General features: G+C 35.3%; 1 protein-coding gene across 8 annotated transcripts in view; it reads left to right on the top strand.

Annotated features, from left to right (window-relative positions):
* Window positions 1-18536, top strand: part of NAALADL2 (N-acetylated alpha-linked acidic dipeptidase like 2) — a 1336058-nt gene that overhangs the window by 786132 nt on the left and 531390 nt on the right. For all 8 annotated transcript variants that reach the window (XM_049629585.1, XM_049629587.1, XM_049629586.1 and 5 more), the window contains one exon: window positions 10658-10777. In XM_049629585.1, coding sequence (XP_049485542.1) covers window positions 10658-10777 — 120 coding nt within the window. The remainder of the gene's footprint in view (window positions 1-10657; window positions 10778-18536) is intronic.

Genomic DNA, 18536 nt, shown 5'->3' with positions numbered 1-18536 from the left:
GTTCATTTTATTCTTTGGTTTTTGAAGAGGCACATGTTAATGGATTGCTATGGACAGAAAGAATAGAAATGAAAGCAGTTGTGTTTGAGATCGTGTACACACACAAGAAATGAGGTGGAAAATCGATATGATTATTCACAGATCCAAGATTTGAGATACAGCACTTCTGCTTTCTTGATGGAGAGCACAGGAGATAAGGAGCCAGATGTGGATTATTGCTTTACTTTTTCTGGCTTAGCCAGTTCTTTGGCATGGCAGTGAAGTGCTTGGCTTGTAGAGCCTCATGGACTAGTTTCAGATCTCATTTCCCACGGTACTTATGGTGACTTAACCATCTAGGACTGAGTTCCCTCATCTCTGTAATGGAGATAATAATAGTTGCACGTTTATAAGGTTGTTGTGAAAATTAAATTAGCTAATATATGTAAATCTTGGAGGACAGAGCCTAGCCCACAGTAAGGACAATATATCACTTAGATGCAATATATATTTGGTTATGTCTCCTTTATATAGGCAAATTTTCTGTCTCCATGTAAAAATACCATGCGCTTGATAAGCACATTTTGTTTCTTTTATAAACCTTTAGATTGCCTCATTTAAAACAAATGAAATGATACTATGATTCTGGCACAGATTTTTAAGAATCTACCTTGTTAACTCTGATTAATATATTAAATATTTAAATCATTTGAAGTAACTGTATAGATACATTCTTATTGTTGGTTTTTTTTTTTTTCTTTTCATTTTTGGGGAGGGTGGAGAGTGTCCATTTACTGGTGGTTCCACATTGTCTGTGGTCTGTTATGTCATTCTCTGACTTTTAGCAGAAGTACCACATATATAACCACTACCTTGGAAAGCCTTATCATTCATTAAAAGTTAATATAATATTAATTTCTGCAGTATTTCTAGTGTATGACTCATGTCATTGTATTTGATTAATATATACTATTTCTGGTAGGCAACAATGGAAACTTCCCTGTGTGTCAATGAAAAGAAAGGGAGACCTGCCAGCACTCTTTTGTTGGTTCAGAAGTTCTGGTCTCAAGTCAAGATGCTTAAGTTACCCTACATACTTTCTCCCAGACTCTCAAACCTTCATTAGCCCCTCACATTTCCACCTCCCTCTTTATTTCAGTTGATTCATCTCCTAGCCTTAAAAAAAAAAAGTGTCCAAAACACAGAACAACAAAACCCCATAAGCTAGTGTGGGTCCTTGGAATCACCCTCATCAATTTGCTTTTCAATTTATTTGTTATTCCATAACTTAGGTGATATGGAAAAGCATGAAAGTATAATTTGTGTCCCTGTTTCCTCAGCATGGGCCTCTAATAATCTGCCGGGCCCACTGGGTTAGTTTTTTATGTTCCCACGTAGCCACATCTCTGAGAGTTCCACACATTTATCTTATCAGTTATAAATGTTTAAATTTTCCTTGTTCCATATTAAAGAAACCAAGGTCTACTATAGAATTCTGGAACTGCTTAAATGTCCATGAAGACATACGTCACTTTGGGATTATCTACCATTTATAAAATGCTATAAAAAATACCATTTTAAAAAAAGAAGTATGGAGAAAGATTTAAAGAAGCTATTAAAAGGGAAAAATAAACTTAGCTATCATGTAGAAATATATTCTACATTTGAAATAAGGCCTAAATCAAAGGGAGCAGTGTTAGAGGAACTGAAATGCAATTATGGATAAAACAAACACCTTGTATTTGAAGAAATTAACCATGCAAATTAGATGAAGGAAGACACTAATGATAACTATTTTTAGAATTATATTAATAATTCAAATCCATTATACTAACTACATAATAATTTAAATATTTATATCAATAAATTTATTGATGTTGATTTTTTTAAAACTCAAACTATATTAGCATTATGATTTTCAAATGCAAAGCAGTTTCTAGGTGACTTTTATATGCATATAGAATATTTGTATATATTTTATATATATGTTTTAGACAAGTGTATTATTGAAACTCACATATTCTAATTAATAGGATGTGGGTGATTTTCTGTATCTCTTCAGACCATTCCCTAATTAAAATCAAGCTTGAGAGGTTGCTGCTGCTGACCCACTTTTTGATTTTGAGTACACTGGGTTTGCATGAATTTCTATCAGGCTGAGCCATTAACCACTTGTTAAATTATTCTAGTCTGAGTGCCAACAAAGCTCCCCACTACTTTTGCTGTTGACAAGGTTATTTGTAGAAGAGGAGTGCCCCTTTTCTTTGAAGAGCTGTCATGTCCATTCATCATATGACCGTTTTGTCTAAGCTTCCAATTTTTGCTTTCTGGTAACAGTCTAAACAGCATTTGTGATATCTGAGATCTACTTCAAAAACCTACTTAGTGCCAGCATGATGGATGGTGTACTTTGCAACTTCTTTGTAATTCATTGTGCACTAGAAAGGTGACATTGTTTACCCCATCATAATGACAGGTGGGTCAGTAAAGGGGTCCTAAGGAGAGTTGTCCTGTCAGATGCAAAATACATATTAAAATGGATACATAAATAATTTAGCATGAGTGAGGTTAGCTTCAGGGAGTAAACAGTGATTCATATTTTTATTAAAAGATAAATATCAACTATAATGTCATCATACTACCAAAGACATTGGTAGTGAATGCTGACAATGTCTAGTCAGTTTTATAAATAGAATGTATGGCTTTATGTAATCCCTGTGCAATTATTTCTTTTGTCCTTTGTGAAACCCACATAGCTGCAGAAAAGCAAAGGAAACAATTAATATTTAATATAGGTTGGTGAGATTGGAGTCTACTGTGTTTATATTTTTGAACAGAGGATTTGTTTTCATTTTAATACAGTTTATGGATTTGGGAATTTTCTTCCTGTTAAGTATTATTTTGTGTCTGGAAGTAAAAACAAATAATGCAATTTTATGGAGAAACTTATTTGCAACAACTCATTAACTGTGTGCATAAGATAGATTGTCATCAACACATTTATCACTACCCCATTCCTCAGAGAGCCCAGAGTAGCATTCTTCCTTACTGGCTGTACAACTGTGGGTTGGTCACTTTAGCTCTCTAAGCCTCAGTGTTCTCATCCATATAAGGGGAATGGTATAGTACCTCTATTGGCTGTGGTGGGGAAGAAAGTATATAAACCATGTAGAGCACACAGAGTGCACTTAGAAAGCACTCTGTAAAAAAAAAAAAAGAAAGAAAGAAAGCGCTCTGTTAGCTATTGTTATTACATGGTATAAAATAAATACATTTAAATGGGAGAAATTAAAATATCAGAACTATATATCATGATTTGAAACTTTTATGATATTGTCTGAATGTAATCTTCTAGTCTTCTGTTTAATATGACAAATATTAACAGGAAAATGCCTTGTTAATTATGAATAAATAATAAAATATAATATCCGATCACATTTTTAATTTAAAACTAACAGCTCAAAGAATCTAGGAGTAAATATTTTACTTTAAATTCATAATGACAAGTCATGTTAACTTGGGTCTGAAGAGCATTGCTTATTCTCATTTTGTAAAATATCAAGCCATAGTTTAACAAATGATATCTAAACTCTGTATCAGGGGCACCTGGTGGCTCAGTTTCTTAAGCATGTAACTTCGGCTCAGGGCTGGAACTCACGGTTCCTTAGGCGGAGCCCCACATCAGGCTCTCTGCTGTCAGCTCCGAGCCTGCTTTGGATCCTCTGTCCCCCTCTTTCTCTGCCCCTCCCAGGCTCATGCTCGCTGTCACTCTCACGCTCACTCTCGCTCTTGGTCTCTCAAAAATAAATAAACATTAAAAAATATGTACCTTACATATAAAATTTACCTCACTTCAGTGGGTGCTGCAAATTCAGTTTTTTTCAGAACTAGAAAGATCTGCAGAAAAGTTGATCCTTAGGTTTATGTATTATTTCAATATGCTAATCTAATTGATTTAAAATGTTTTTTAATGCTGAATTTTTTTTGAGAGAGAGAGAGAGAGAGCATACACGCACACGCGCAGGAGGGGGGTAGGGCCAGAGAGAGGAAGACACAGAATTGGAAGTCGGCTCCAGGCTCTGAGCTGTCAGCACAGAGCCCAACATGGGGCTCGAACTCACAAACCATGAGATCATGACCTGAGTCTAAGTTGGACGCTTAACTGACTGAGGGACCCAGGTGCCCCTAAACTAATTGATTTTAAAAGCAGCAGAATTCTGTCCAATTACTTTCATGGCCTCCAGGAAGAATTCTCTTGAATGAATTTGCAACTCCTTCAATATCCTTACCTTAATAAGTTGAGTATCATTTATTAAATAAAGTGCCCTATGATTATTAATTTGTTTTTCCTTATATTTTAATTTGATAGTGAAAGATTAGGTGAGTAATAGAGCGTTTAGCCATCTGGGTTTGAGTAATATAACAGGCAACATTCAACATTCAGCAAATACATACTGCATACCTCTTAGGTGCCAGTCACAGGGGACAAAAGTGATAAATAAGAAGGCTCTAGACACTGTCCACATGCAGCTGGCAGTCTAATAGGAGAAACTGTCAGGTAAGTAGTTACAAACTGCATGGCTCAATACTGCTATGAAGCTATGAGCACTAGCAAAACATTTAAATATTTTACACTCCAGTTTTCTCATCTATAAAATGGGCAGAAACACTCCCAAATATGAGTGTTCTGAAGATAGACTGAACACCATTTATACGAGCTCTGTAGTAAAGTGTCTAGCACTGAGGGCATAAATAGTTAAATACTGATTTTCGTTTTTCCCGTATCTTGTCATAACAGTCCTGTCCACATCAATCTTTCTCCCAACCCTCCCTTTCTTTCTCCCTCTCTGTCTCAAAGGCCTTATGTTCAATTCCAACTTTTTTTTAATGTTTATTTATTTTTGAGAGAGAGGTGCAAGGGGCAGAGACAGAGAGAGGGAGGCACAGAATCTAAAGCAGACTCCAGGCTCTGAGCTGTCAGCACCGAGCCTAATGTGGGCACAAACCCACAAACCATGATATCGTGACCTGAGCTGAAGTTGGACGCTTAACAGACTGAGCCACCCAGGCGCCCCCAATTTCTAACTTTCTGTTAGCTGGGATTTCCTGTGAAGTCCTCTTACCGTCATCTCTCTCTTACTATTATGCACCTCTTACCTTCCTCTGCTTCTTAGCTCTACGTTGTCAAGACCTGGGCACAAGCTGCAACCTATACCTCTAATGCATACCCATTTCTGTTTTCAACCACCTAGGAAAGCCCTGAGTAACATATTGTTCTACACTTAAAAGGCCAAGTACAAGTGCCCCAGTGGTGTGCCAGAATGGTTCATGTCAGCTTGTTCCTGATAGTGGAAGTCAATTCTGTGCATTTCTCCTAATTCTGGTCTAATATTTAAACCACAGAAAATGTTTAAATGCTACACATCAGGGATCTTCACCCCCATACCCACCCCACCACCCTCCTTTCCCACCCCTGCTGAGATCCCTTTTATGAGCATACAACTTCCCTGCACTCAGTACTCAGCAAGAAACAGTTTTGCCAATTATAGCATGGCCACAATATTTGGGCAGGGAACATATGCCATTGGGTAAACAGTGCACTCAAATTCCACTTCAAACCCCTTACACATTCCATCCAGAGCCACAGAGATCACTCAAAAGTCAATAACAATATTTTAAGGGGCAGAGAACTTCCTTCTGATTTCTGTTTGAAAGAGGAAGTTCCTTAGTCAGATGAAGTTCACCTTTCACATAGAGCTGATGGAAGATCCAGAGGTAAATTCTTTTCAAGAAATTTCCTCAAATTATGTCAGATGTAAACCCTTCTGGGGTAATTGCTGCAAAGTATCAACTGACCTTCCATCCACTTTCTGAAGCAACTGACACTGGTCCACCAGCTTCCTTCATTGATAAATTTCCTGAAATCCCATCCTAATCTGATCTCTACCCCTATAAGAAAATCCTAACAGAACTGTGCCTAACTCTGGTTAAATTTCTGTATTACAATAGTTTTAACTTAATTTTTTTCATCTTTTAGGTGGGTGTGCATATATTAGATTATAAAACATTTTGCAAATTTTTAAAATAATTACTGTGTGTCAAGACAATTAACTGCTCTGGTTTATCTTTGTTATTTCTGCCATAAAAATGTGGTCATCATGTCAATAAGTCTTACATTCAGTATATCATTGTAGCAGATTTTTTTTTCCAGCAAATTTATATATTACATGCAAAAAAAGTATAAAAATGAATCTTTTACACCAAAGACCACAAAACTGTGTGTATCTCTTAGTCTTAGTGCTGGATTCATTTGGGGTGTACTAGTTTAGCACACTAGCTGGTATCCCTTCTGATTGGCTAGGAGCTCATTTTAACTGACTAGTACTTGTGTTCTAGTTATTAAAGATTTTAAATAACTAAGTATTATTTAAAAAGTTATTTAATATTAATCATTGTTTAACATTAAAATATTAAATACTTTATATAGGTTCCTACTTAGGCCAACCGCTAATTGGTCTTGATCAGCTAGAAGACCATCTTGAGGAATTTGAGAAGGTGATGTCTGATTAGTGATGTCAGCCACAGGATCAGGAGGAAGCAGTATTGCCTTTCATGCTTCAGTACAGTGTGGTTTTCATAAAGATGTGCATGATGGAAAGCCATTGAGTGAACTTGAAAAGGAAGTACTAATAAAATTCTAGGAATATCTGAAATCTGAAGTCTTCATAAATATTAACATAATAACCCTTTTTGGAAAAGACAGAGGTAAACATGGAGGCACATTTTGATTTTACAAGTTTGTAATAGACATAAGCACTAATTTGAAGAGGATTCAAAGCTAGATTATATAAGATGGCAGTAAATTTCTGAAGTAAAACTTGTATTTAGGTGAATAATACTTGTGATGATACTGTACCTTGTCAGTATGAGAACTGCTCGGGTTTACCATTTCTGACTCTGAGTAGAAAATTACTGTTTTAGTCAAAGCAGCAATGCTTTTCAAACATTCTGTACATTCAGAATCAATTAGAAAAGAGCTGAGAGGATACAGAGTGATTGATTTGGTTGAAAATGTCAAGTCTGAAAAGTTTCAAAGCATACATCATGTCATAAGCGTGAATAATTTTTGCTACCTCAAGTTAGAAGAGAAACATGGCACTGGATTGTTCCCTAGTGTGGAGCACAGGCCACCTATGGGTGGATGGTCCCAGGTATTTTTCTCTGACCTAGTTGATTGTTCTGTTTATTTTATTTAGCTGACTATAGGACATGACAGTTCTATTCATTGCTCTTAGTTATTCCCTTCTGATGCTTCTGCTCAGGATATTTTCTCCATTTTTATTTATTTTTTTTTTTGCGTAGAGCCGTAAAATCACCGATGTAACAGAATATCAATTTTTAATGCTTTGATTTTTGTTATTGCTAATTATCTGCTATGATTCCTTCTAATCACATATTTTACTACAAAATATAATCGTATTTTAATATTAGTATTTATTTCTAAACTGTGCCACTTATTCTCTTAGCTGCTTCTATATGGCCCATTCCCCCTGCTGTCATTTCAATACTATAATATTTTAATAAAGTATAAAATATTTGTTTTTGGTTTTTTGTTTTAGTTGTTGCTGCTTTTTTTTTTTAATGTTTATTTATTTTTGAGAGAGAGAGAGAGAGAGAGAGAGAGACAGAGCGTGAGTGGGGGAGGGGCTAGAGAGAGAGGGAGACACAGAATCCAAAGCAGGCTCCAGGCTCCAAGCTGTCAGCATAGAGCCCGACGCGGGGCTCAGGCTCACGAACTGTGAGATCATGACCCCAGCTGAAATTGGACGCTTAACCGACTGAGGCGCCCAGTTTCCCCAGTTGTTGTTGCTGTTTTAAGTTCTTTGTTCTTAGTCAAAAATTAATGTATAGAATTTAAATAAAAATTAATGTGTAGACTTTTGTATATCTCTCCCTAGTTAAAAAATTTTAAAACAAAATGGAACTAGTTTTGTTTTACTCTGTAACCTCTCCATTACCTTCTCCTATATGTCAGGGAAGTCCTCAGTGGAAAAATTGGTGCACACGAATGAATAGTTCAACAAGTGCATAGATTCTTGCTCATTTGATATTTTCCAAAGGGATTAGTCAGATGTAACTAAATTCTTGGTATTTGGACATAAATTAAACACTGTACCCCAACCGGTTGAGTGGATGATTTTCTAGTGTGACAGAATACATACAATAAGAAAAGGTTCATTGTGGCAACAAGAATGTGTGGAAAGAAGTGGCTTGACATTTTGTCATATCATTGTATATTGATTTGTGTCTCAGAAAATTCAGTTGCTTTCTTGCAACTGTGATTTTTCAGTTTGCTTAAAGGTAAATAGGAAAGACTTTTAGAAAGGACCTGATTCAGAGGCATCCTTTGAAGGCAATAGATACATTTTTATTATTACCTGTTAAACCATGAGAACACTGATTTCTGTAATTGTTGATTTTTAATGCATAAGTCAAAATAAATTGGCTCAAAGTGCATAAGCCAAAATAAATTGATATAATGATGCTGTGTGGAGGACTATTTTTGTGAAAAAAAGAAACAAAAGCCTCTTAATGTTAAAATGCTTGACTCTATTGATATGCTATTTAAAGAAAGATAATGAAAGAGCTCTTTAATTAAAATTGCCATTATTGAGGCAAGCTTTCACTATTTTCCAATGATATAAAATGTCTTTTACAGAAGTGGTATTTTTGTAACTGTCACACCTTTCTGGTATGTATACAAACAAAAAGTTCAAAGTCTAGCCTACACCCTCCCAGACCAGCGTGCTTTTCCTCCAATCTCTACTAGATATGAAAAATATGTTCATTAATATAACCAAGAGAGGGATATCCCTATTTTAATATGGTATCAGTGAATCACAGATAATTAGTAGGTAGCTTGAAATTTTGAAATGAATAATATGAATTCTCTCATTTTTCCAATGTGATTATTAATATTATGTGATCATGTATTTAATCAGGCTTTTAAAATAATAAATCAACAGTTATTTATATTATAATGGTATAAGCAAACTCAAAAATTGTATTAATAAGGCACTGATTTAATCACATTGTATAGAAATAAAATTATAACCCAAAGCCATTCTGACAGAAGTGTTAACAACTGTATTTTCTTAGGAAATCCATTTGAAAATACAGCTTTACTTTTTAGAGATATTGTATGAACTGTAATCGTTTCAGTTTAAGACAGTTAACAGTGTATGGTGGACACCTGGATGAGGGCTGAGAAACGTGCATGATGGGCCCTTCGCTGAAGAAAAACAATATCTTATCTATCTATCTATCTATCTCTCTATCTATCTACATATATCTATCTACATATACCTATCTATCTACATATGTATATGTAGTCCAGTGATGTCCTCAAGAGAGTCAGGTTCAAAGTAGAGAAGGCACATTTACTTGGGCAACAGGGAAATACAGTTCATCAGGTAGGTAACATTTGAAATGGGCTGTAATGTGTCAGTAAAGCTTTGACAGATGCAAATGAAAGGGCCAAGGGAATATTTCATGCTGGAAATGTTTCCTCTAACAGATCTGCTGGTATCTTGGTGGTATTCACATGTTCTTCTAAACACAGAATTGTTTCTTCACACGAGTGTTCTATGGAGGCCCTTTGCATAAAACTGGTAAAAGTAATTAGCTCCAGTTGAGAAGAGTGGGAATTTAGAGGTCTGGATTCTCCCAACTCTGTTCTCATTGTTTGCCACCTTAATGCCTAATGTTAGCTCCTTAATGCCTCAGTGTATATATGCTGTAGTTTGAAACAGCACATTTCATATAATTTTATCACTGGAAAGCATAACAACTACTATTTTAATAATAAAAATTATTGAAACCAAACCGGAAAGGAATCATCTTGGCTCATAAGAATATGTGTTTGATAGAACCCTCGGTGTGGTACTTTTCAAGGAGAAGGAAAGGGGCAGCTATGTTAGAGAATTCCATTAGAATCTTAGAAAGGTATAAAATTTTAGCAGTAATTAAAGGGGATTCTTAAAAATAAGAAATATTGATATAGAATATAAGACAACTATATGGATGGGAGTGGGAAATATGACTGAAATTGTAGTTTGGGATCATGTTCTAAAATCTTTGAATGCCAGACTGGCACATGTGGTTGGTTGTACAGGTTGTATCTTGCATAACCCAAGGAGTTGTCATTCACAACTGAATATGTGCACCACCTGAACAGCTGTACGTGATGGGCTTTTTTTAGTTTGGAAAAGAATTGAAAGCCTTTACATTGTTCTCAAGTCGAAGGATGGTGTAATTGTTGTTGAGATTTAAAGAAATTAATCTTGTAGTATTTTGTAAAATGATTCAAATTTCAGAAACATAAATATACAATATACCAAACTTGGTCATCCACTAGGGGATTAATTGGGTTTGTAACTTATCTAGAAGGGAGAGGGCAAGGTTCAAATGACTCTAAAACTTTTTCTCAAGTTACCAGAAGAATTGTACCCTGACAGAAAAATAGAAAGATCATGTTTGTGGTGATTAGGTCAAGGTAAGAGTGCAAATAGTTCTCCTTTGACTATTTCAAATTATTGTGAATGATTTTGTCACACTAAATGGACAGTTTGCTAGAATTCTTCCTACAAGACTTTTTTTGTCTTTTCTTCTCTTTCAGGCTGAAGTCATTGATGTGAGTTATGGAAATGCAGATGACTTAAAAAGGATACAAAAAATGAAAAATACAACGAATAAGATTGCACTCCTGAAATTAGGAAAATTGCCATTACTTTATAAGGTTGGTCCAATGGCTGTTGCTGGTGGGGTGAACATTTTATTTTGTTTTGTTGAAGTTACATGCCTCTGTGAGTGGAGAGAGAGACAGAGGCAGAGACAGAGAAAGAGGGAGAAGGAGAAGCACACAGAGTCAGAGAGTATCACATGAAGATGACTTTCCAAAATAGAATATTTTAAATTAAAATCTTTAAGAAAAATAGTTGATGTCATTATTAATTACTTGAGACAGAAGATACTTTAAGCCAGGTATTGATGAGTTTGTGGGACCTTGATAAAATTGGCATACTCTTCACAATAATACTGATGTAGTAGAATGCTAAAATTGAAAGCCAGAGTGTCCTCTTCCTAGGACATATGTGAAACTATTATCAAAACTGACTAATTACTATGTGCTTTGTGTTAGACAAGTATCCAGAAGATTTATACTCCTTAAAGATTGATTTTGTCAACTGTATAACTTCACAGTTACTGACCGTGCTCAAGAATTTAATTAAAATATAATATGCTAAGGAGAAATAGAATTTTGATTTATTTTATTTAAATAGGAGTTTATTAACACTTATCCAATAGATGCATTTACATAATTAAAGCAGCTCTATCTAAGTATCTCATAATGAACCACCACGATAGACAGCCACTACTGCTCATTCTTACTTCATTTCCCTTTTCTATTTAAAAAGAATGGTCAGTGTAGTTGTGGCACCGACACTCTCTGGTTCTGAAGATATATTGGGTTTCTCTTTATAAAACCCTTAAAGATTTTTGCTTCCTAGAGCCAAAAAAAGTTTCCAGAAATCTGTTTGTATACTCTGTAAGGAAACAAGAGAACAGGTATGCTTCTTTGTCATTATCTTCTATGGATGCTCTTATACTTAAATCAATGCCTGATAGTAGATAATTGGCCAGATTTTAAAGTAGTCTTGAAAATACATTGTTTGATACATATATATATATATATATATATGTGTGTGTGTGTGTGTGTGTGTGTCAATGTGATATTAGTTTTTTAGCAATGTAATTTGTCAATATGTATTAAGTGACTTAATCATATTTTGATCCAATGATTCCGTTTAATCAATATATTATAAAGTGGAAAAAACAGACAATAAAGATCATCAATGATGTGACAGATTTTAGAAATGTTATATATGTCCAGTTTAGTATTGAAAATGATGCTACATTTGTATAGCTGAATACTGTATAATTACAAGGTAAAGAAGAATATTGAACAGCATGTGAGCATCCTCTTAAGTCAAACAAGTTATAGAGAGGACATTTATAATAATTATAATAATAATTATATTATTGTTACATCTAAAGATAGCATGTTAGTAATATGGGATAAATACTTTTCTAAGTGTTGTTGTTGTTGTTTTTTAGTCTTCACAATAATCATGTTGTTGAGGTAGGGACCATTATTATCTTCAATTTACAGGAGAGGTAACTGAGGTAGGAAAAGAATAAGCAACTGGCTCAAACAGCTAGTTAGATGAAACAATAAGGATTTACATCCAAGCAGTTTCATGTCACATTATGAGTCTTTAATGTGTAAGTAAGTGTATGTGTGTTGTTAGAGTACTTTGGTAGATAGATATAGCTAACTAGCTAATCAAATAATAATATATATATGAGTGGGTGTTTCAACGTGACCTACCCAACACCAATGTGTCAAAGGAAAACATTAAAACCATGTCAGTCTATTGTTGAACCTCTTACATCTGTGGTATAAAAGGTTTGGAGGATGGTGGGGAAAGAAGATTTTATGAATAGAAATTTTGGAGAAATTTAAGTTCCATTGCAAGCCTAGTGATGAAGGCTTCAATGGAACCATGTGGAGGGCTTAATGTGTGTCCTCTGCAATATGGGGAACATGGTAGGCTGGTGGCTGACTCACCTGAGAAACCTGTGAGTAAGAGATGAGTTTGACGCTCAGCATCTAATAAATGAGCAGGAAAGGAGTGTCTGTGTTGGGATTGGCCTGTGTCTCCAGACCTTGGAGCAGAAAAATATATGTCTTTATATATTTATGCAATATCAATATCTATCTATATCTATAGATAGATATAGTTATATATACATGCATATATTTGCCTGGGACCTAGAAATGGTGTCTATTATTGGCTCTTTAAAAAATAAATCAAAGTAGCTGCCTGTGTAGTCCATCTGGTCTGGAGAACGTGCTGATGTTTATAGCAACTCTTGAAAACGTAGAATAGAGCAGTAGAGAGGTAACACAAATTCATATTGACCTAAAAACTACCCAAAGAGCAAAACTAATCTAAACTGGTATATTTTCTAATGAAATAGAAGAGTATAAGGAATTAAATATTTTTGTTAAGCTACTTGACTTTAGCCTGGTCAAATCTGAAGTTCTCTGGTCTGGGCTAGACTAGCAGGAGTGGATTATTTTCTCCTGGCCAAGAAATGTTTTGCCTGCCCACACCCCCCAGCCCCCCGTGTTCTGATGTACCTTCCTTTGACCCAAAAAGGCTCACAGCTATCCAGTGTTATTTACTCCAGTCTCTAGGGGCCAATTATATAAATTGGGTTAATGGAATTATGGATGATTTCTACTTCTTTATATTTTCCCATTGTTAGTAATATGGGCTAGATATTTTTCTAAGCTTTTTAAGTACTATCACATTAATCTTCATAATAATCATATTATTGAAGCAGGGACTCTTATTACCTTCAATTTATAGATAAGTATCATTAGTGCATGAGGAAAGAAAGAATACAGAGTAACTCCTTCCTCAACAACAGACCTGAGCTGGCAGAGGGCAAGAAGATGAAATTTTAAGTCAAGGGTGGAGTTTTGATCATGATGTGAGACTATGTATTCTAATTATTTAAGACAAGTGACTCAAACTGATTATAAGACTTTTTAAATTACCAATTATCAGAAGTCTTCATCTAGCAGTCTGGGGATCTTCTCTAGGTATGTTTTGAGTGGGCAATAGGAAACAGAGTAGCATTGCCTCTGGTATATAAATCCTGCTTGTTCAATATACCAGTGATCTATATGACTAAAATGCTGTGTGTGGTAGGGGCCAATTATATGAATTGAATTGGTGAAATTATGAATGATTTCTACTTTTTCATATTTTCCTGAATTTCTAAATGTTCTATAGTGATTGTGTATATATTGTATAAGCAAAACAAGCAAAAAAAGCCTTTAAAAATTCAAGTTAGATAAGGCATTCACAAAGTTTCCTAAGTATTTATAGGGCAAATATTCAAAATCCTCACCAGTAGATTATGAGTTAACACAGAGCAAGGTTTCTTTGTATTTGACTTCTCCAGAGAATATTTACATTATGAAACCATTGGCCATATCTACAAAGTAGTGAATTAGTGGTTTATCTAGAATGGGACACAATTATTAAGAGCCTGGTATATTTCCCCTGATCATTTTCCTTATAGGCCCATGAGTAGATTTAACAAGAGATCTATGCAGAATCCCCCTCCAGACAGAGCCTTACCACAAACTTAGCATTATCTTCTAGGCAGAAGACAGGGCATCCTTTCTTTAACCTTTTAAATTCCACTCTAGCCATCTCTGTTTTCTGTGGATTATCCCAGATATCTGAGGGAATCATTGATAGTACATTAATATACAGTCACCTAGTAAAGCAAAAGTAAGCATTGATTAGATAAAGTTGTGCAGCATGGTAACAGCTGAGCTTGCTTAACTGGTCCATCAAATATATTCTGGGACTGAAAGTGGAAAGTGTGTTAATACAGTAATACAGCTGGGTTGAAAAAGGCAGAGAACCACTTGACTGTTTTGTGCATCACTACTGCTAATCATGATTCCAAATAAGCATCTGGACTGGGTACATGCAGCGGAAGGAGTGAAGAGAAAAGTTAATCTGTTCTTACTTGTGTAGTAGTTACTAAATCAAGTTCAATAATAAATATGTGAGGGATTCTCTGCATCTGAGATAGAGCAAAAAGGGAACTTAATTGTGATGTTATCTCCTAAAAAATGAGTAGAAAAAGAATCAGTGGCCAAGGAGATCTTATTAGTTTTATCATAAATACTATGTATGTGTTGATTTAGCCTCCATGAAGGGTTTGATGAGAAAATCCCTACACGGTGTAGCAGAAAGTATGAAATGCAAATAGCTTTTAGATATATGCCTTGACATCCATATTTTATTACTGCAGGGAAGAGCGAACCCAATTCTCCAGGTCTAGCTCGTGCTAGTTCCCTTAAGCTTAAACCTTAGAGAAAAGGCATTAGGTTTACTTTAGTTTTGTATTTTAGCAGTTTATTTTATAGGAAAGTGCTTTACTTCTTTAAGCTTTAAGACAGAATATTATTTTATATGTCATAATGGATTCACTTAGATTTCTCTCAGTGACAATCTGAAACATAGTAAAGCCCATCTGAAGACCCTCACATATTCCCAAATTGCTGAGTAGCACTCTAGTATGAAATTTATTTTATAAATGCAATAAAAGCATTTGGCTTTCTTTTTAGAGCCATTTTCACAAAAGCAATAATAAATTACTGTATACTGCATGACAACTAGAAATTGTATAAATCCTGCTGGAACATGGAGGCTGGGCCATTGTCTAGGTCTACACCAGGTATCAGCCTCCCGTCTTATAGGAGTCAAATGTGTATGCAGTGAAATTACAGATAAATACATATACTTATGCCTTTTTTGCATGGTGAAATTACACATAAAAATCCACAAATGCCATTGCAGTTTTTTATAAATGGAGTAGCATACACCACATATCTAGTACTCACTGTTACACAGTATAATATCTGTTTTTAGGGGCTCGTAGGTTGCTCAGGCTGCTAAGCAACTGACTCTTGGTTTAGGCTCAGGTCATGATCTCATGATTGTGAGATGGAGCCCCGTGTCGGGCTACACACTGAGCCGTGGAGCCTGTTTGGGATTCCCTCTCTCCCTCTCTCCCTGCCCCCTTCCCCCTGCTCTCTCTCTTTCTCTTTCTATCTCAAAAATAAATAAACGCTAGGAGTGCCTGGGCGGCTCGGTGGATTAAACATATGATTCTTGGTTTCAGCTTAGGTCATGATCTCTGTTAGATCGAGTTCCATGTTGGGCTCTGTGCTCGCAGTGCTGAGCTTGCTTGGGATTCTGTCCATCCCTCTCTGCCTCTCCCTAGCTTGCACACGCATGTGCATGTGTGTGCGGGTGCGTGTATGTGTGCTCTCTCTGTCTCAAAATAAATAAACTTAAATAAATAAATAAATACATAAATAAACTTTTAAAAAAGTCTCTTAAAAAAGATATCTGTTTTTAAATTTTCCTTGTTTACATTTTTATCCTTATGATCAGAGTTTTAACGATTCAGGAATCCAAATGATTTTGTAATTTCCTACAAATGAATCATTTTCCTTTCTATTCATCCGATAAGATTTATATTTTAATATGAATTGCACATTGTTTGGCCAAGTGTGAAACTTGACCAACTACCACTTAAGTTCCTAAGGCATCCTTACACAGACAGGTAGACCCCACAGAAGAGCCTGGAGGGAAATGAGAGGTAGGAAACAACTGTCAGGTGTTTATACTTTTGAGTAGAGTGTTTCCCACAGATTAGGAATGAGGAGCATTATTTAAAGAAAAGTAAGCTTCATACTGTTTACTTAACCTACAAAATAATCAAATTTAAATTGTTGAGTTGGAGATTTAGAAAAATCTATAGATATTAGTGATTTACCAATCAATATTCAACAAATGGACAATTGGATGATCAATAAGAAATCTTCTAGTTTAGGTAAAGTAAATGCTGAGAAACACTATAGTTGAAAATAACTTCACATGAAGTATACGAATGCTTTTCAGATTTGCTGAACTATACTTTGTTCCATTTATTCCAGTATCCTTTTTTTTTCTGATGACATTAATTCAATCCCTATTTTAACTACATTTAAAAAGAATTATTTTTCTTCTAGTTAATAATTAACAGCATTTATTTCAAGTGGTAGAAGTTTAAGTTGGCAAACCTAAAATTTAATTTCTTATTTCCTAAAATTAAAATACGCATTTAATTAATAGCATCAAAAATATGTGTTGCCTAGTACAATAATATAACAATGTAAAAGGATTCAATAGTTTCCAGAGATAAAATATTCATGGTATATCTTGTGTGCGTGTGGTCCACATCGGTACAATCTTATGTGTGGTGTGGCAATAAGGCTGGAAAAATAGGAAAAAAGAGAAAACCCCCTTTTATTTTTAATTTTTTTAAATGTGTATTTATTTTTGAAAGAGAAAGAGACAGCATGAGCAGGGGAGGGGCAGAGACAGAGAGGGAAACACAGAATCTGAAACAGGCTCCAAGCTCTGAGTTGTCAGCACAGAGCCCGACGCGGGGCTCGAACTCACAAACTGGGAGGTCATGACCTGAGCTGAAGTTGGACACTTAACTGACTGAGACACCCAGGTGCCCCAAAAAAACCCTCCTTCATTGGATTTTAATGCATTATAATTTTTTCTGGTATTAATGATCCTAGCAGATCTATTTATGTGGCACTATATGAATATTTCAGATGAAAAAATATTTAAATCAGCATTGTTGCATGGTGTTTTCAGGTGTAGTTTTGTATATGGAAGCAAACCTGCTTTTTTCTTAAGATAATTTTTGAAAATATTTTAAGAAAATAAAAGCAAACACTATCTTGATACTTACAAAGGGTATACTTGCTCACTGACTGATTTAATGAGGCACTTCAACCCAGTTCTCAGAAGTAATTACAAAAGAACAGTGCTGCATATTTTGTGATTATAAGACCCCAGAGCTGCTCTGTTGAGCACAGAAAACATGGTCAGGACTAGAACACAAAATCAGAAAACAATGGTTTAATGCATTTAAAAGCTAAATCTACTGGGGTTTTTCGTTTTTGTTTTTGTTTTTTAAGCAGAACGCTTTCCATTTTCCACTGATTGATTTTAGTTATTTTTCTAAATAACTTAGACTAAATATTACCGTATCTACAAAAGTTAAGTAGTTTTTGTTGGAATACAACTTCAATCATAAGTTATAATGAAAAAACTTCGGAGTGTGTCATTATTCTGCCATTTAGCAATCAGACTTTAAGAAAGCGAGTTTAAAACCAGAATAACTGGGCTGCTTGGGAGGCTCAGTCAGTTAAGCATCTGACTTTGGCTCAGGTCATGATCTCATGGTTCTCGAGTTTGAGCCCCATGTCGGGCTCTGTGCTGACAGCTCAGAGCCTGGATTCTACTTTGGATTCTGTCTCCCCCTCTCACTTCGCCTCCCCTGCTCGTGCTCAGTCTCTCTCTGTCTCTCTCAAAAATAAATAACATTAAGAAAATAAAAAAAATAAATAAAAGAACAATTAATCGAATGCTTCAGATCCTAATATTCTAATTCCTAATATTAAAGTATTTTTAGTGGCTTAAAACCAAATGAGTGTGGACACCTGGGTGGCTCGGTCGGTTAAATGTCCTGACTCTTGATTTTGGCTCAGGTCATGATCTTATGGTTCCTGAGATGGAGCCCAGCAGTTGCAGTAGGCCTCTGCACTGAGAGCAGGGAGCCTGCTTAGGATTCTCTGTCTCCTGGCTCTCTGCCCCTCCTCACCTCATGCTTTCTCACTCTCACTCTCAAAATAAATAAACATTAAAAAAATAACTAAATGAAGGTATATCTACAAATCTTCAAAGTCTATAGTGAATGAATCCCAAAATTTAGAAACCATGTCTGTATTTTACCTATGTGATAATATAGTTTAATTAAATTTACTGATCATT

Source organism: Panthera uncia, chromosome C2 (assembly GCF_023721935.1).
Source record: "Panthera uncia isolate 11264 chromosome C2, Puncia_PCG_1.0, whole genome shotgun sequence".
Classification (NCBI taxonomy): Eukaryota; Metazoa; Chordata; class Mammalia; order Carnivora; family Felidae; genus Panthera; species Panthera uncia.
This window is presented reverse-complemented; position numbering and strand designations above follow the sequence as displayed.